The 20,864-nt window shown below is 39.9% G+C and overlaps 1 protein-coding gene across 1 annotated transcript in view; it reads right to left on the bottom strand.

Moving 5' to 3' along the window:
* LRRC1 (leucine rich repeat containing 1) overlaps positions 1-20,864 on the bottom strand; it is a 135,004-nt gene that overhangs the window by 80,366 nt on the left and 33,774 nt on the right. The window contains exon 2 of the mRNA XM_025925633.2: positions 2,956-3,073. Within this exon, the coding sequence (XP_025781418.1) occupies positions 2,956-3,073 (118 nt within the window). The remainder of the gene's footprint in view (positions 1-2,955; positions 3,074-20,864) is intronic.

The following is a 20,864-nucleotide window of genomic DNA, read 5'->3' as shown; positions in this document are numbered from 1 at the left end:
ACACTGTCCATCACGCCCACACATGCGCGCGCGCGCGCGCACACACACACACACACACACACACACACACACACACACACACATTCATGCTACTGAGCCAGAGCAAGGCTCTGCCCATAGGGGAAGGGGGAGGTTAACTCCCCTCAGCACTTTTTTAATGTCTTTATTTATTTTGAGGGAGACTGTGTGTGTGCACATTAGCTGTGGGAAAGGGGCACAGAGAGAGGGAGAAAGAATCCCAAATAGGCTCCATGCTATCAGCGCAGAGTCCGACACGGGGCTTAAACCTACAAACCATGAGATCAGGGCCTGAGCCAAAACCAAGAGTCAGATGCTTAACTGACTGAGCTACCCAGGCGCCCCTCCCCTCAGCATTTCTAAATAAGCCTGATAAGGTGACAGCATCTGCAGGATCCTTCACCAAACTCCCAATACCTGCAGAAGGAAAGGAAACTTCATTCTGCGTCCTGACACTGACTTCCATAAAAGTCTAGTTTCTTTCATCAGTATGCTGGAAGGTATAAAGGGACACATGGGAGGAAGCATGTGGCCCTTCTTTCTAGCTAAGAATGGAATGGAAAGAAACTGCAGATGTGAAAGTGGTAGAACTTTTCTAATGCCAATTTCAAAATTGCTCTTTTATTTCTTCAGATTGTGTGATTTCAGTGACCACTTTCCTAAGTCACTGCTTCCATATAGAATTAATTGCCAGCGATTCTTCATAACATATAATTTCTGAGACAAGGGATAGCAGTTTCAATTACATATACTTCATTGAATTTTTAAAATTTTTTTAATGTTTATTTACTTTTGAGACAGACAGAGACAGAATGCGAGCGGGTCAGGGGCAGAGAGAGAGGGAGACCCAGAATCCGAGGCAGGCTCCAGGCTCCGAGCTGTCAGCACAGAGCCCGACACAGGGCTTGAATTCACGAGCTCTGAGATCATGACCTGAGCCGAAATCAGATGCTCAACCAACTGAGCCACCCAGGTGCCCCTAATTTTTTTTTTTTAATGTTTATTCACTTTTGAGAGAGAGAGAGTGAGCGGGAGCGAGGCAGAAGAGGGAGACCCAGAATCTGAAGCTGGCTGCAGGCTCTGTGCTGACAGCTCAGAGCCCCACACGGGGCTCAAACCCACAAACCGTGGGTCTTGACCTGAGTCCATGTCGGACACTCAATGGACTGAGCTACCCAGGCGCCCCTCAATTATATATACTTTAGATCAATGTGATATAGGATAGCTTAGCAGCAGTTCTGGCCTCAGATGCCTGCCCCATGCCACACTCAGGTGTAAGGGGAGCTGTATCTGTGCTGAGGGGTGGGGTCAAGCTTTGCACTACTTGCCACCCCTGTTTCCGGGGAGCCAAACATCAGGGTGTCCTGTGACCTACAGCTTGTAGTTTATACTTGGCCTAAAAAGATGAGCTGGAGCAACCATTCCTCACTTAGAAATGTGTCATTGGCAAACAGATGCCCCAGCAGGGTCAGAAGCCAAAAAGTGCAAGGCAAGGCACCACAACAACTTGGGCCTGGAGGGGCCAGTTCCAAGAGAACAGGTCAGCAGGGAGGGAAGAACAGAGCAGCTACCAACAGAAGCAGACACACCATAAGACAGAGGCCATGAAACTCCAAACATAGTGTCCGATGCCAGCTCCGTACCAATGCTTTTGGGATGTTAGCTCCACCCCCATCCTTAAAATCCAATACCCTTTACCTAAGCAGATTTGGGTCCTCTGCAACCCAATCAGCCAGTCCAAAAAATAAGATTTTTTCACTTTTTCCATTACCTTCAAGATAAGAAATAATTCTCAAGAAAAATAAAAGTAGAGTCTATGTCAAGAACATATGGCCTGGCCTAAAGACAGTTTCCAATTCATGGGATCTGATAGATGACAAAAATTTAACAGCTGTTAAAAGTAGGGGGTAAAATCGTTTTTTCTTCACATTTTCAATTAAGCATTGATTACACTGCTGTCTTATGACAACGACCCACCAAAATATTCTGTACCTGAGCCTTGTGGTTTCTGTGGAAGACACGAGAATGAAAGATCCAGATCTGAGGCTCACTGAGGAGAAACTTGAAGGGAAAGGATCATCATTTGTATAAATAATTCAGAGCACGCCGGGGCCTATCCTGAGGAAGTTACACCAGAGTCTTTGCAAGAACTGAATTCCATCACTAAAGACAGGACCACTGGGAGCTGCCACTTGAACTCAAAGTAATTAATCATGTCTGCTGTGGAAGGGGCTCCGGCCCACTCCACGAGTGCTGTCGGGGCTATAATCCACAAGGTTAAACCAGGGTATCCACTTAAAAGTGAAAGGTTAAACGGGATAGAGATATCCTACTGGAATGTTCAAGAAAAAGGAAGCACTTCATCATTCCAGTGAAACCTGGTAATCAAAATAAACTCACAAAATATACCACACAAACCCCAGTGTGCAGAATCATCAGTGGCCTAATTAGGAATAATCAATCTCACGACGATGCCTGGACAGCGAGCTGCTCTGTTCACTGCAGGGAGACAGATTCTCACAGGAGCACAGCCGGACAAACCAACCTTCCCCCCGCCCCGCCCTTCCCCCTCGCCTCAGCAGCCTCTGAGCACTGGGCGAATGACCGCACCAACAGCTCTCAGTGTCACACTCGGTAAAATGAGGGGGCTGGGTATTATGACTGCCCAGTCCACTCTCTGGCTCTCTGAATCAGACTGAACCTACTTTGAGAAAATCATCATCTAAAAATTGTGCTATTAAACATTTTTGGTAAATACCCATAAGCTGACTAAACTATTCAGTAATGGCATTAATTTCATCCCCAAATTTACACAGAGCTTTTCCATAACCACCGGAAAAAGCAACTCCAACAGCATTTATCCAGCTACATTTACTAAAAATTGCCCCCAGCACCAGAAGAGACAAATGGACAATTCAAGTGGAATCTTTTTCTTACCATTCCGAGACACATCAAGTTCCACCAGCTGCATGAAGTTTGCTATTTCTGGAGGGAGCCGCTGAATTTCATTATCACTAAGTCCAAGCTTTCGTAATTTGACTAGCTGGAAAAATTGCTGAAAGACAAAATAGTTTTGCATGGGTCTCACATATATTTGCAATGTACACTTTCTGCCCCATATGAAATTTAAAACACTATGTCTTTTAAAACTTAATGAGCATTGTACCAACGTCAACTTCTTGACTTTCATATTTAAATAATAGTCATATAATAGTCATGTAGTCCACCACTGGGATAAACTGGGTACAAAGACATCTCTGTACTCTTTTCACAACTTCCTATCAATCTACAATTATCTGAAAAGTTTTTAAAAATGAGTAAGTAGCTCACTGAGAATGGTAATTACTCCTTTAAACTATCCAGTGGGTGGTCACACTTTCTACTTATAGAAAATGATATTCAATCTGTGTTAAGTAAATTTATGTAAAAATTAGAATAAAATATTTTAAAAGACATTTTTAATAGAAATGACTGTGCATCAGAAAGTATATAAATATCCCACAAATGTGCAAAGGGAACAAATTGTTTTTGACCAATCGAAAGCAAAGTATGCATACTTCCATTAACCAGGGCATACTGAGGACACGCCTCCCCCCGCCCCCCGCCCCGCATCCTTTAAAACTGTACTAAAATGACACTAAAACAATTTATACAAAATGGATATAAATATAAAAATATGAAATAAATGCATGAAGACAATTAAAAATGAGAAAGGACAAGAAGCAAACTAGACATGCCACAAAATCCTTAAAGTCAGAAAACAGATGAACCAATGGGAACTAACAAAAGAATCCAAACAACGCTGAAATCCAACCCTGTGGAGTAAGGAGTCAATAGGAAATTAGGTCCAGGTGACCTCTGAAGGAAGGAGAACTGGTTGAAAATTTATATAAAGAACAGTTAGGTCCCCACATCCTCTTCTCTACCCTGCATAGCCAGGCAGGAGACCAGAAATTTCCCTCTAAAAGAGTTGACTCTAAGCACAGCTGAGGGCAGGGTGAGGCACCCTACTAAAAACAGAAGGACTGAGTCAAAGCCCTGTGAGATTCCACCCCCTTCCCAAAGCCAGGCTCCCAGGCAGGAGAACAGACCCTACAGACACGAATTACAGTACAGTACAGAGAATCCCCAGGTTACAAGCCCACCCATGCACAAAGAGCTTCCAACTATCTTCCCTCCCCCCCCCCACCCCACAAGTGTCTGAATCAATCAACCTTTCTTTCTTTCTTTCTTTCTTTCTTTCTTTCTTTCTTTCTTTCCTTCTTTCCTTCTTTCTTGCTTTTCTTTCTTTATTCTTTTATTCCTTTCTTCCTTTCTTTCATGTCTGTGTGTGTGGGGGGGGAGGGGGTGTTTGTTTTAGTTTTTTGTTGTTGTTTTTTGGTTTGTTTGTTTTGAGACATAGAGAGCACAAGCAGGGGAGTGGGCAGAGAAAAAGAGAGATAATCTTAAGTAGGCTCCATATTCAGTGTGGAGCCTGATGCAGGGCTCTATCCCATGACCCTGGGCTCATGTCCTGAGCCGAAATCAAGAGTCTGACGCTTGGGGCGCCTGGGTGGCTCAGTGGTTGAGCATCTGACTTCAGATCAAGTCATGATCTCATGGTACATGAGTTCGAGCCCTGCATCAGGCTCTGTGTTGACTGACAGCCCAGAACTTGGATAGTGCTTCGGATTCTTTGTCTCCCTCTCTCTCTGCCCCTACCCTGCTCATGCGCGCGCTCTCTCTCTCTCTCTCTCTCTCTCAAATAATAAATAAATATTAAAAAAAAGTCTGACACTCAACCAAATGAGCCACACAAGCAACCCCAGATCTGTCATGCAACCCCAGATCTGTCATTTCAACAAAACCAAGGTTTTCTGGACACTTGAGGAAAGCCCCTAATGCAAGAGAGTACCCATGTCAACCAAAAAATATAATTAATACCCTCAGAGAAATAAGAGAAAATGAAGCAACATGATACCATAAAAAGCAAGCTTCAAAGAAGATATGTTTTTAGAAATTAAAAAATATGGAGCATTAATAAAAGAAATGAAAAATAAAGTTAACAAGATCCCTCAGAAAGTAGAATAAAAAGACTATGAAACAGAGAAATGAGACAGGAAAATTCAAGGACTGGTCTACAAGGTATGATATCCAACTAACAGGTATTCCAAAGGAAAATACAGGGGACTGCATCTTCCGGTTAGGATAAGTCCACCCTATGGCCAATAAAATGAATGCCAGAGACATGGAAGAATACCAGGAAATATAAAACTTCAGAATGCCAGAAACAAGAAGATTCCAAAAGCTTCCAGAGACCAGGAGGTGGGGGTTGGGGGTCTAACAAAGAATTGGGAATCAGAAAGGGGATGGACTCCACAGCAGCCTTGAAAGTAAGAAGGTCATGGAGCAATGCCTTCAAAATTCCAAGAAAACATTATTCCCAGCCTAAAATTACATCAAGTATGATGACAAAATAAAGACATTTTTATACATGCATGGTCTCAAAAAAAATGCCTCTTCCTTGCACCTCAGGAACCCATTAAATGTGAGCATAAATCTCAAAGGAGGAGGATCGGAGATCCAGAAATCAGAGAATCAACAAAAGAGAGAGAAACAAAAGAAATTCCCAGAAATGAAGAGTGAAGAGACTTCTAAGATGTCAGCTGAGCAGCTGGCCCTGAGAGCGACTGGTCCACACTGCAGACAACAGGGAGGTTCACAGAAGAAAGATTTTTTGGGGGGGAGGGAAATGCACATCTGTGGAATTATCTGATGTGTTTGAAAAGATCAAGAAGATTTGTTTGTCGATAAGTTAGAAACATAGAAAACAAAGTAAGCAAAAAACAAAAAATATAAAGTATTCTTATATATTCATAATATAAATTTAAGACTCATTTATGAACAATAATTGGTCGTAATGTTTTAATATCCACATATTGATAAAAGCAAAATTTACGTTATGTCAATTTTGAGAGGATAGAGAAGAAACAGTAAGTACTAAAGCCACATCTTCCATAGAAAGAAATCAAAAGATAACTACAAAGTGAAAAAAAAATCAAATTAAAAGCAAGCTTAGCAGTGTTGGGGCATACATCAGTGGAAAAGCCAGGAGCTGGGGTTTCTCAAGAGTCAGAAACTGGGGTGGGGACAGGAGGTGCAAGGGGCTACTGTTCTTCACTGTCACATTATGAATGAAGCTCACTGGATTTAAAAAAAAAAACTATTTGCATATAGTGCTTTGCTAAAAATATAAATTACATTTACAAAGGAAAAAGTCTCTATTAAGATTACAGGCTTCTCCAAGTGATAATTTTGAAGAATGCTACTATTTAATAAGTTCCAGGGACTATATATTTCTATAATCAAAAAGAAGGCACTGTCATTTGGAAAGCAATTGGGCAATACATAGAACATAAGTTTTCAAGTCCACTGACATAATAACAATACTTTTGAGCATCTGTCCTTGTAACACACAGTAACTGAAAATAAGAAAAACGAGCTACAAGGCACAGTATGTCTTTGCATTATTATCAGTGAAAAGGAAAAACTGGAAAACATATATGTAAAATAAGGGAAATGATCAGCATGTTATTAAATAATTCAATACTGAGTAAGAGACCTAAATAATTACTAAAAAGACCATATAACTTGAAAAAGATTTACAATGCAGATATAATTTTAAAAGAAAAAATTGCAGGTACACTGTAAAAAAGCATGTGTGCATGCTGACAGGAAGGAAACACAAGAAAAAAAGTTATTTTAGGTGATAAGGAAAATGCACAACTTTAAATTATTTAACAAAAAATGCAAGATGTTTTTAAATAAACTATGAATCTCAGCAAATAGACACTACTACCAATTAGCTGTACCTGATAATGAAAGTGCTCAATGAAAGAACTAATCCTGTGGACTTCTTTAATCATACAGTTGAGATTTAATTTCTTAAAGGAAAGGTATTGAAATTTCTTTATACTGGTTGTATGAAAGCATTAGCTGACACAAAAGCCATTCAAAAGAGTCACATATTTGAATAATTGAGCTTATGCCAATTGTTCAAAGAGTCTGACAGTTTCATAATGCATCAATGTGTTTACTCAAGCATGAAAAGCTCACTTTATTCTCCAGGAAAGATAGAACCGCAAGAGCACAAAACCATCACCAATTCCATACATTCAGGAACCATTCAGAAAAAATACAAGAAATCAAGTCACTAAGGTACTCAGATCTGCAAGTGAATAATAAGTTCACTTTACATCTGTGGAAACAACAGCCTACAAGTCCCCACATCTAGTGTAAATCATAACAGCAGACAAATTTAAGTTTTGTTCTGCATATTAAAAGCATCCTCAAAGAGAGCCTGTCACAAACACCACTTTATTCAACTTGGGATGTACAAACCAGACGTAAAAACAACCCCATCTGACAGGATCCCAAAATGAAAACAGTATTTCCTAAATCCTCCCCTCATTACCCAGATGGGATCTTAATTTGGCATCCAAATGCTTTAAATTAACTATTTTCTTCTAAGACCAACACCATGCCACTAAGATTTTATTAAATACTCAAGTTTTCTACTTCCTCAGATAGTCTGGGGAAAAAACCCACCAAGCTATAAGCCCTTCTGCCTTCTCTTGACATTAGCCAGGGCACATGCAGAACAATTCATGTCGCTGTCTTGGCAGGGTGCTGCAGCACAGAGCGATCATGTGACACAACACACAGACACCATTCTTCAACTATATACCATGTCTGATTACAGCACACTGGCCCACTTTGGAGGACACTGTGTACAATTACACGCAAAGGAACCCAAACTGCCTTGGCTTGTTATGCCACACCACAGCCTTCTTATAGCCACCCTTGTTTTCAGTAGATGCAGAGTCTCTAATTTGGCTGAACAGCATGTTTCCTTTTCCCATTCCCCATTTTGACAAGATTCTTTTTCCTTCTCTTTTGGCAGAGTGTTGGTACCTCCCTTCCTCTTAGAAAGGGACATGGGAAATCTGAGTCCTAAAACAGCTATGTCCTTTTTAATTAGTATATGGCCAAGGATCAGTCAATTGTTCCCCCACTGCCCAAACTTCTCCTCCCCAGGGTAAACATAAAACATTGTTACAGAGTCACCTGGAGGACAATAACATAAAGAATGTTATTAAACTCCAGGGGGGTACCCGGGTGGCTCAGTGGGTTAAGCGTCCTGACTTTTGGTTTCAGCTCAGGTCATGATCTCATGGTTCGTGAGTTCAAGCCCCACGTCAGGCTCTGAGCTGACAGTGCTGAGCCTGCTTGGAATTCTCTCTCTCGCTCTCTCTCTGCCCCTTCCCCACTGGTGCTATCTCTGTCTCTCTCAAAATAAATACAGAAACTTAAAAAAAAAGTCATTAAACTCCCGAAAAAACTGTTTGACTCCAGCTATAATGACACCAAATTGATTCAAAGATTTCCCTCCCAGGTTCACTCTAACCCTTCAACTAAACGGTGGCCCCTTTTCATGCCCACGTAACTCTCATCACATCCCTACTCCTGTCCCCTTTGATCTGAACTGTCTTTTTGGCCAACCCTCTTGATAAACATATGGTGAAGATATGGTAAAGGTTATGATACAGGACATAGTTGACTCTTGAACAACAACACAAGGTTTGAACTGCATTTTTTCCCAATAAACACAGTACAGCATTATAAATGTACTTTCTGTTCCTTATGATTTTCTTAATAACAATTTTCTCTAGTTTACTTTATTCTAAGAATATAGTATATAATACACACAACATACCAAATACATGTTAACCGGCTGTTTATGTTATCAGTAAGTCCCCTGGCCAACACGAGGCTATTAGTAGTCGAGTTTTGGGAGAGTCAAAGTTACATGCAGATTTCTGGCTGTCGGTGAGGGTAAGAGGTATAAGAGGTAGCACCCACAACCCCCACGTTGTTCAAGGGTCAACTGTCTATCTGGCATCATCTGGCAATGTTCTTTTCTATGAGATTTATAAAAAGTGACTGTAACTTTATTACTCAGAAATTCTATTCCTATATCTATTTTCAAAAAATTCTCATATTATTCCAGAATACATAACAGAATGTGTTTGACAGAATTATTTGTAATTGCCCAAAACTATAAATAACTCAAATACCCATCAACAGTAGATCTAACAGAAGTATATTCTTATAATGAAATTCTACATAGCAATGAAAGTGAAAGCTAACTGTTAAGTCATTACAGGAAAGAATCTTAGAAATAATATTCAGCAAATGAAGCTAGACACAAAAGAATGCATACTATATTATTCCACTTATATAAAGATGAAAAATAAAAAAAAATACACTATTTTGTTTAGAGATGCACACAGAGGTGGTGACATCTATAAAGAAAAGCTAAGAAGAGATTCTTATGAAATCAGGCTAGTGGCTACCTATAGGTGTAAGGGAGAAGATTGTGATCAGAAAGGGCATCCAACAGGCTTCTGGAGTCCAAGCAATGCTAAATGTCTCAACCTGAGTGGCAGATACAAATGTTCATTCTATAATTTGTTATAAGCTATACATTTACACCTTATGCACTTGGCTATATATCTTTTTTATTTTATAAAAAGAATAGTTTTACTTATTTAAGAGGAAAGAGACAGAGGGCACGTGCATGAGCACACAAGGAGAGGGGCAGAGAGACAGAGGGGAAGACAGAATCTCAAGCAGGCTCCATACTGTCAGCACAGAGCCCCACACAGGGTCAACCACACAAATCGTGAGATCATGACCTGAGCTGAAATCAAGTGTCGAATGCTTAACCAACTATGCCACCCAGACACCCCTACAATAAGAATAGTTTTTAAAGTTGTAAACTACTTATTAATCAGGAAGGAAGATACTAGACAACTAGCACCAAGGGCATCAAATTCTTTTAACTCCTCATAGTTAATGTTCATTAAAAGCAATGACATTATATCCAGAGGAGAGGAGAAATAAAATGATGATAGTGATCAAAATGACATTAGAAACGATAATGCTATAGCCAATATGATAGAGCAATCAACCTCTCTTAAGGGATTCTCTGTGCTTGGCAGTAAGTTAAGGACTTTACATGGGTTACATTCTTTAATCATCTCAACGTTGCCACAATGCTGATACCTAAATGTACCAGTTAAATTTGCTGTCTAACAAACCACTGCAAATTCCAAAACATTTTTTTTTCAATTTCTCACATTTTGTGGGGTGGCTGGGCAGTTCCTCTGCTGCTGTCATCTGAGCTCACTCATGCAACTACAGTCGGCCGGAGGGTCAGAAAGGCTGCAGGATCCACCGTGGCCTGACTCTGATGGTCTGGCAATTACTCTGTCAGCTAGAGCCCCACTGTTCTGCACACGGCCTCTGTCCTCTCCCTGATGACAAAGTGGCTTCCTACATAAAGCTCTCCAAGTCGAATTCAAAAGGGGCAAAGAAAGATGCTGCAAGGACTCTTGGGACCTAGACCTTAAAATCTGCATGCTGTTGTTTTTGCCAGGGGGTTGGAGGATTAATCTGTACCTGTAGATGGAAGGAGCGGCAAAAACCTTGAAAAGAGGCATGGGATGGGCGAAATCTGGTAGAGTAAGTGGTCTACCACAAAATATGTAGAACGCTCAGGTATGCCACAGAAAAACATATAAAACTGAATAGATTATCCTAGAAAATTCTATGCTTGATCACAGAGTAATGATGTTCCTAAAGAAAATTTAAACAGAAAATATAACAATATAGTGCACCAACTTTGGCTAAGATAGGATTTTTGTACATGAGAAAGTTACAGATAAAGGAAAAAGTCCAAGAAGTATTCACAGAATAAGTTGTCTAAAGCAGAGAATTCAAGTAATCATACGTCACATCTAGAATTTGAATTTGAAAGAGTTTTAGCAAATACTCAAAAATAAGAACTTCTGATAAGTACTAATAAGATTTTTTTTTTTTTTTTTTTTTTTTTGGTAAACAGGTATAGAACAGGAAGGTCCCTAGGTGAATCATTGTGTTCCCTTGTGGGAAAAAAAAAAAAGTATCAAATGATTAAAGGGCTCTTTCTAGTTCTAAAAGTTATAGGATTGCACTTCAAAATACTTTCAGTGTACCTTAAGAAAAATGAAAATCCTATTAGCACACAATACAATAAGCATGAGGTTAAAAATGCATAAAATTACAAAAAGTAGATTAGTGGTTGCCAAGGAAATGGTGAGTGACTGCTAATGGGTATGGGGTTTCCCTTGGGGTGAGAAGAACATTCTAAAACTAATTGTGGTAACGGCTGCACAACTCTGAATATACTAAAAACCATCGGATCGTGTACTTTCAATGGGTAAATTATATGGCATATGAGTTATACCTCAGTCAAGACATCAAACCATTCCTGAGGCTGGCAGATACCAATGAGGAAGGAATCCCTTTTGGTGATAACAGACTAAGCGAGGGACACCCAGGCACCTTTATTTACTTGAATCCTTATAGGTACCAGTAAGGTAAAGCCTTTGATCTCCAGCTAACCGATGAGGAAACTGAGGTTTCAGTCACATTTTGTTGCTTCACTAATGCTGCTGCCAGTTAATAACATTCTTTAAGGAAAATTCTGAAGCACGATTGTGTTGGAGGCTCACAGAGTAATAAAATGCTCAGGTTAACTGGCAAACGGAAAACATTTGTGAAACTATATTCTAATTAGCTACGTAAAACAGGGAAAGGGGGAGTTTAGGCTACAAAAGGGATAACAGTAAAACTGTGCCAATGCTGCGTTTCATCTTGATTAATGAGTTGAAAGGGAAATGGAAGAGCACACTAATGAAACCAGCAAGTAAGAGCACATAAGTGGTGTCGCTGCCCCTTAGATCCAGGCCAAAAGAGTAGACATAAAAGGAAAGTAATCTAGACAGATAAGAAAATGAGTCAACTTCTAGAGGATCATGGGCAGAGAGAGGTAACTCCAGATAAAGCCTTCGGCAAGGGGAAGGCTGACAAAGACAGGGAAAGCAGTAGACAGAAATCTGAAACAAGTATATAATATGATATAGCAAAAGGGCATATAAAGAAAAAAGGCTCAGTCTAGTTTGGGGGCACAGGGGAAGGTTTCACCAAGCACCAGGACAGTCCTGGTAAATTTCAAAACAGGCTAACAATACTGTCTATTCAACTGGCAATTCAATTTTTTTAAACCATTTTCAGATACACATAGAATGGAATTCAAAAGAGACTCAAAAATACATAAGAATTTGAAACACCGATTCACAAAATTTAAAGCTGCTATCCATGCACTGCTGCATGAGCCAGGTAAGAGATAAGAAATATGAAAGGACTGAGACCAGCATTGGGTTCTGTGCTGACAGCTCAGAGCCTGGAGCCTGTTTTAGATTCTGTGTCTCCCTCTCTCTCTGCCCTCCCCTGTTCACACTCTGTCTCTCTTTGTCTCTGTCTCTCAAAAATAAATAAATGTTAAAAAAAAAACTTTAAAAACCAAAAACATCATGATATAATATTTTATATAATATTTTACATGTACAAAATAAATTATGTAACATGTATTTAAATTGTAAAGCAAAATAATAAAATAAACACCTGAAAATCCAAAAAGAAAAAAAAGAAATATGAAAGGAGATAAAGGTTCAACTCCTCAATAAAACTAACCACTTCCTCTATAATCTGAAGCAGGAAGAAACATATTTCTTGTCCAAATAAATGAAACAGATCACAGGAAAAAAGTCTCCTGTTCTAAAATATAATTTTTTAATTGGTTCGTGATTCAGCAGCACAGGTACCCTTTCTTTATGCAACAAAGAAAAAGGTGTGGGCTCTTGCCATTACAGGGCCCTAAAAGGTCATGAGTAAAACAAATTTCACAGAAGCAAATTTAGCTTCTGTGTTAACATGTATACTTGAGCATTTATAACAAAGATGTTTACATTTACTTTGCTTAAAATATTTCTCTTTCCAATTTTTCTGTCTTCTGGGCTCTGCTAATAATTTCATCCTCTATCATTTGTTAATATATTTGCACGTTTTCGAGGTGCTTTTATACATTATCAAGCTACAACCAATAATGAACCCTGACAAAGATATTGATGCCCTAAGGGTATACCCCACACCTTCAACCACAGGTGTGAATCACTTTGAAAACCAAAATTTTATTTACTGTGCTATGATTAGTAGGTAAGGCTTGCAGTGGTATTTACAATGATTAGGAGAAGAAAAACTTTTATTAAAATTAAAATGTATTCGGTGCTTGCTGCAGCAGCACATATACTAAAAGTTGATAAATTAGGACAGCATTCATTACTTTACTGAGAACCTGAGTGAGGGGACAAGCCAAGGACATGTGCTGATGGCACAGATGGAGAACTGACAAGACTTGGATTGAGCAGGACTGGCTCAGCACAGAGAAGGGTCAAATATGACAAAGTGAAAAAAAAAAAAAAAATCAACCTGAAACACCACAGGGGAAGGATTAAATATGGGATGGTAAATTCAAGCAATGAATAATTATATGGCCATTAAAAATCTTGCTTCTGTTTTGGGACTACACTAAAATCAAAAGCTTTTGCACAGCAAAGGAAATCATCAACAAAACAAAAAGGCAACCTACTGAATGGGCGAAGATATTTACAAAGATGTATCCAATAAAGAGGTGATATCCCAAATACAGAAAGAACTTATACAATTCAAACACACACACACACACACACACACACACACACACACACACACACACACACACAATCTGATTGAAAAATGGGCAGATGACCTGAGTGGACATTTTTCCAAAGAAGATATCAATATGGCCAACAGTCACATGAAAAGATGTTCAACATCACTAATCATCAGGGAAATGCAAATCAAAACCACAATGAGATATCATCCCACACCAGTAAGAATGGCTAGTATCAAAAAGACATGAAACAACAAGTTGGTGAGGATATGGAAAAAAAAAAGGAACCTTTGTGCAGTGTTTTTGCAGCCACTGTGGAAACCAGTGTGGAGGTTCCTCAAAAGATTAAAAATATAAATAGCATATAATGCAGTAATTTTGCTACTGGGTATTTACCCAAAGCAAATAAAAACACTAATATGAAAAAAAATCTGCACCCCTATGTTTACTGCAGCATCATTTACAATAGCCAAGACATGGAACCAACCTAAGCGTCTATCGGTAGATGAACAGATAAATAAGATGTTGTACATACACCCATACATACACACATACACACACACACACACACACACACACACACACACACACACACACACACATACACACACACAGGAATATTACTCAGCCACAAAAAAAGAATGAGATCTTGTCATGTGCAAGAAGCACATGCAACATTGTCAGGTGCAATACCTGGAGGGTATTATGCTAAGTGAAATAAGTCAACAAAGACAAATACCAGATGATTTCACTTATATGTAGAATCTAGAAGACAAAACAAACAAAAAACCAGACTCTTAAATTCAGAAAAGAAACTGGTAGTTGTCAGAAGAAGGGAGGCAGGAAGGGGCAGGGTGAAAGAGATAAAGGGGATTAAGAGGTACAAACTTCCAGTTATAAAATAAATAAGTCATAGGGATGAAAAGTACAGCATATAGGGAATATAGTCAATAATACTGTAATAATGTATGGTGACAGTTGGTGACCACACTTACTATGGTGAGCACCGAGTAATGCAAAGAATTGTCAAATCAGTATGTTGTACACCTGAAACTAATATAATATTGTATGTTAATTATACTTCAATAAAAAAATGTAAAAGTCATGTTTCTGAGGAGTATCTAAAAATATAAACACACATGTTCTAGGGTTATCAAAAAAGAATCAAAATTGTATAAGCAGTATAATCTCTATTTTGCTTGTATGTAATAGGAATTTTAGGGAAAAAACTAGTTTATTTTTTTAATTTTTTTTTCAACGTTTTTTTATTTATTTTTGGGACAGAGAGAGACAGAGCATGAACGGGGGAGGGGCAGAGAGAGAGGGAGACACAGAATCGGAAACAGGCTCCAGGCTCTCAGCCATCAGCCCAGAGCCCGACGCGGGGCTCGAACTCACGGACCGCGAGATCGTGACCTGGCTGAAGTCGGACGCTTAACCGACTGCGCCACCCAGGCGCCCCTGGGAAAAAACTACTTTAAAAAGGTAAATCTTATGGGGAAAAAAAAGAATTTAATTTAAATGATTTAGGATCATTCAACCTTTGGGTCCTGATGTTTTACACCACAGAAAGCCAAAAATTCTACTATCTAAAGGAAGAGTTGTTTTTCCTTCGACTGTATCTTCAAGCAAAACTTGCAACCAGTTTACATATCAAAAAAAATTTTCCAAAAGAAGTCAAACAGATGTTCACTTAAGTTTATTAAAAGTGGTCTTGGGGCGCCTGGGGGGCGCAGTCGGTTAAGCGTCCGACTTCAGCCAGGTCACGATCTCGCGGTCCGTGAGTTCGAGCCCCGCGTCAGGCTCTGGGCTGATGGCTCCGGAGCCTGGAGCCTGTTTCCGATTCTGTGTCTCCCTCTCTCTGCCCCTCCCCCGTTCATGCTCTGTCTCTCTCTGTCCCAAAAATAAATAAAAAAACGTTGAAAAAAAAATAAAAAAATAAAAGTGGTCTTATATTTTGACACAGGATGTTCAACAAGGTGAAATTTTTCACATATTGTACTCAGGAAAACATTACATGGCTCAAATGGAATAAAACTTCGTTTAGTGGAAAGTGTCTCTTGGATTCAACACAATTTATCCAAGCTAACAGCATTAATAAGTACCGTGTATATATACATATATACAGCCACTGTGTGTGTGTGTATATATATACATATATGTATGTGTGTATACATACATATATACATATGTGTATACATATATATATGTATACATATGCACATATATGTACATACACATGGTACTTAACACATATATGTATATATATGTATAATATATGTATACATATAGACACACACAATGTGCCTATTTTATGCAGAGTTTTGAAGTGGAGAAAAAGATGTTCAAACAAGATGTAGCTCTTACTCTCAAGGAACATCCAGGAGCTGACACAAAATATGTGGACTACAAGGGAGCAAGTGAAAATCATAATAAATGAGGAACAAAATGCTATGAAAAGAAAATAAATGCCTCCTGTCATGTTATGCCCCTACAGGTTAAATTTTTTTAAAGTCAATTAAGCTGTTTTATGATCAGGCACACAACACCATTCATAAGAATGGATTATTCAGAGAAATTATGTTAGGAATACTGTTACTGAATTTTCTCAGGAAATACACCAGCATGTGGATCAACAATCAGTTCTTCTGAACCAACAGGCTCAGCTAAGAATAAAGATGGGCAACACTGATGCGTCCCTGTCTTTGGAAGAATAGGATACCTTGGACTGCCTATTAGTTAATGTTTTTCGTCTCCTGAAGCAATAAATGGATACCTCCCTAGCCAAGGTTTGACCTTTTTGGATAGCAAGCAACAAATGGGGGAATTCAGTTACTGCCACAGCATTTAAAAAAATTAATCTGGGGCGCCTGGGTGGCGCAGTCGGTTAAGCGTCCGACTTCAGCCAGGTCACGATCTCGCGGTCCGTGAGTTCGAGCCCCGCGTCAGGCTCTGGGCTGATGGCTCAGAGCCTGGAGCCTGTTTCCGATTCTGTGTCTCCCTCTCTCTCTCTGCCCCTCCCCCGTTCAAGCTCTGTCTCTCTCTGTCACAAAAATAAATAAACGTTGAAAAAAAAAAAAATAAAAAAATAAAAAAATTAATCTGAGTTATCAGAGTCCGATCATTCAAGAATGGCCCATAAACTTCTAGGGCAACATTTAACGGCACTTTTAGTGTGTACTAATTGTAAGTAAAGGGGAAAGAGAAGAACTGTGTCTCTTATTCTCAGTAATGCTGAAGATGACCAAACTGTTTTAAACCATTATCAGCAGACCTTGAAGGGTTGGAGGAAGGACCTCACTAACCACTTAGTACGTACAGCATTTTGGGGTATTGCAGCCGTGAACCCGTCTCTAACAAACTGCTGCATGGCTTAAGCGGTAGCCCTGCAGTGGCAGTCATGTTACTATATTTATTTTGGAGAGCTGGTTTCAAGGAACTGCCAAGGTACTTTTCCAAAAGAGGCGGGAGTGCATCATCAAGCAGTAGACTCTAGCAAACACTGAAAGAACAAATAATCCAAGCATCAGATGCATACTTACTGAAGTCTCACATGACTCCAAACAATTTAAATGTGCAACCTGATCTTTGCATAGGCTAAAAAGTCACTGCTGGCCCTAACCAGATATTCGGCATTTAGAAATAGAAGGATCACTGCAGAATTTAGCAGTGGGGAAGGGCTTGATTTGCCCCAAAGCATTTTCTACATATTCTGAATAGACATGAGCTACGACATACATTTTGACTTTTCTACAATCACATTTTAAGATTAAAATTAAGTAATTTTAGTATAAAAGTGTCTCTCCCCCTGATACGCTTACATTGCTAAGTGTTTATAGCTCCTGTAAGAGCAGCTTTCCATCTTCAAGATGAGTCCTCTCTCTGATTTAAATTTCTCACACATACTAAATTCACACTATTTCCTACTGGCTGACCAAAACAGTGGTGAGAAGCAAGATGGAAAAAACTGAGAGTAGATTCCCTAGCAACTCGCAGTCAAGCAAAAACAAAACAGAGCTCATGCTGATCGCCATATTTTAGCCCCACAAACTGAACTAAATATTAAATTCTAATATTAATCCAGATGAAGAACCACAAACACAAGGCCTAATTTTGAAAACTTTCTGAATTGCCCCACTGTTTAAGGAACAAGAGAAACCATTAGTGTCCAAAAGAGTCTGTTCAACTCCCATAGTCTGCAGTTACATCTGATTAAATGTGGAAGTCTAACAAGTCTGCTTTCTTTGTGATGGGGGAAAGGCACAGCTCTCAGGGCTACATCTTTGAGCTGCTCTTTCTGACATTCTTTAAATTTTACTTTTACTATTTACCAGCAACTTATTAGGTAAGCGGCCAAACCGACATTCTTAGCACTCATTTAATATAAGAATATACATCTCAATTAAAAAAAAAAAGAGGGGGGCGCCTGGGTGGCGCAGTCGGCTAAGCGTCCGACTTCAGCCAGGTCACGATCTCGCGGTCCGTGAGTTCGAGCCCCGCGTCAGGCTCTGGGCTGATGGCTCGGAGCCTGGAGCCTGTTTCCGATTCTGTGTCTCCCTCTCTCTCTGCCCCTCCCCCGTTCATGCTCTGTCTCTCTCTGTCCCAAAAATAAATAAAAAACGTTGAAAAAAAAATTAAAAAAAAAAAAAAAAGAGGGGTACCTGGGTGGCTCAGTCGGTTAAGCGTCTGACTCTTGGTTTCAGATCAAGTGATGATCTCACAGTTCATGAGTTTGTCCCACATCGCACTCTGCACTGGCAGCCTGCTAGGGATTCTCTCTCCCTCCCTCCCTCTCTGTCCCTACCCCTGCTCGCTCGCTCTCTCGCAAAATAAATAAACATTAAAAAAAAAAAATTAAAAAAAAAAAGAATGTACAGCAATGCTAGATGATGGCCTGTGGACCACACAAGGAGCCACTTCACTCGCTAACCACAGCATCTGTCTAAGGACATGGTTCTTTCACTGTGACAAAGCTCTTCAAAGAAGTTCTGGCAGTGTGCTTGTATTGCTGACCAGTTGGTTCCTCAGAATAAAGACTACATACTAAGTACTTATTCAGGACATCACCGCAAGGGTGATTCTCACAGTCGGAAATCTCTGTGACATGAAATCAAAAAGAACATCTGAGGAACATTCAAGAAAAAGGAAATGTAGGAATCATAAAGGATACTCCCCAACATGAATCCCAAAATAAAGTATGTGAGACAACAGCACTGCTCCAGTTCTGGGACTTCCAGGAAATAAGCAACAGATCCCAGTGTCCAGACAAGATGGCATGAACCATGTTCCGTATCCTGCCAGGGCAATGTTCTCAGGTACTTCTGTGGTCCCGGACTTCTAGGCTACCACTGCCCCAGCCTCCTATTCCCAGCTGAGTCTAGCTTTTTACCCAGGCATGTAGAATTCATTTATTCATGTTGTGGCTCATTATACCATGTCATCAGCACCCATGGGGGCTGACCCTGACCTGGTACCACTGCGTCCTTTTCCCCTTGGAAAGCACCTTCCACAGCTTGGCAATCCGGACGGACTACTCATCAAAGACTTCTTTTACGAAAGGTGATCTCCTACACATGGGGTAAAGCAATTTATAATTAAAACACTACATTATAAGAGCAGAATTTGAAAAATCTAATTTCAAAAACTTTCTAACACTTCACTTTTTACAAAAGCAGCTCTAAAATAATGAGAAATACCTCTAATGTGCCAGGTACTAGTCTAGGGACTTCACATACATAATCTTATTTAATCCTGTAACCCTGAGCCAGGCAACCACTTTAATTTCACAAATAATGAAACTGGAGCACAGAGAGTTCACATACCTGAACTCAGTTTACACAGGTGTGTCCACCTGTCTATTGTAAACAGTAGGGCAAAGAAGCACCATGGAATCCAAGGTGTGTAATTCCAATTCCCTAATTTACTGTTTGTTTGTGTGACCTCAAACGAGTTGTTTAACCTCTCCATGCCTCAGTTTCCTCATCTGTAAGAGGGGGTAATAACAGCATCTATCTCGCATAGAACTATAGTGATAATTATATGAATGAACATAGGTGAAGTGTTTACAACAGTGCCTGGCATGCGAGAAAAGCTTGATAAATGTCAGCTACAACTGCTATTTCGCCACCACATAGCACACCCTCGTAGATACCCAAGTTACTAAGACTTCAAATGTAAGACATTTAGATCCGATTACAAATCTTGCTATCTATGGAGTATAGTGTTAGGATGGAGCTCAGTGCTGAACAAGAATCACGCTGACACGTTTTAAGACTTATTTCGTTTTCGAAAGCAGAGAAGGACCACAAACAAAAAGACATTATACACATTCATCAACAGATGGCTGGGACCAAAAGTTTAAAGAGCCTCAAGAAGGGACCTTCACAACTAGCTCGCAAGTCCGGTAACCCACATTCCACCAAGTACTCAAGCTACTATCCAAACACAACAAGTAAACTCAAAACAAGTGTTTCATCAAATCAAATCATTAATCATAATCAAATCATGAAAAACAAAATAAAACAAAAAAAGTGAACGAAAACTTACAGGAAAGGGCTGTATGGATTTGGGGGAAGCTCAGTAACTTAGTGCAAAGCAAGTCAAGACTTAAGGGTGGGCCGGACCTGCACACAAAATGGACACAGGGTGGGAGTGAATGGCCTGGAGGCCTAAACAAGAGAGGGGCTCTGCACATCAGAGATGGCTCGGCAGCCGGCAGCTCGGGTGATAACCTGCCTGGCTCAGAACCGCTGCCCTGTGGCTGGCCTTCTCTAGTCCTGGCCCTGTGCAAGATGGCAAAGAGACTCAACCAGATCTCTGGCTTCCTTCCAGGGCCAACAGTCTCTGATTCTAATTATGAATAAGGAAGGAAGGAAAGCAGGTGACACAAATTACTCACGTGTCTTTTCCTTGGTCTTTAAACTGAGAGCCTCCAACTCTCAAATGGGTTATGCTCCAAACACCATGTTCCAAAGGCCATGATTAAGCCTTCAGGTAAGCCTTTAAGTCTACTCAACCCCTAACCAGTATAAACATGTCTTCTCAAAGCTTTCCAAGGGCTATCCACTAGTTCCAGAACAAAGGACAAACGCCTTCATTTCATATTCAGGGATGCCTTAACCTGAGCATAGTCTACGCCATCATCAACATTTTTGTAGGTCCTGATAGCTTGTAAAGTCCCTTCTTATATCTCATGCCACCAAGAGAACCA

Source organism: Puma concolor, chromosome B2, assembly GCF_028749965.1.
Source record: "Puma concolor isolate L17-30 chromosome B2, mPumCon1.1.hap2, whole genome shotgun sequence".
NCBI classification, from domain to species: domain Eukaryota; kingdom Metazoa; phylum Chordata; class Mammalia; order Carnivora; family Felidae; genus Puma; species Puma concolor.
The sequence above is the reverse complement of the archived record's forward strand: the minus strand, read 5'-3'. Positions and strand labels throughout refer to the sequence as shown.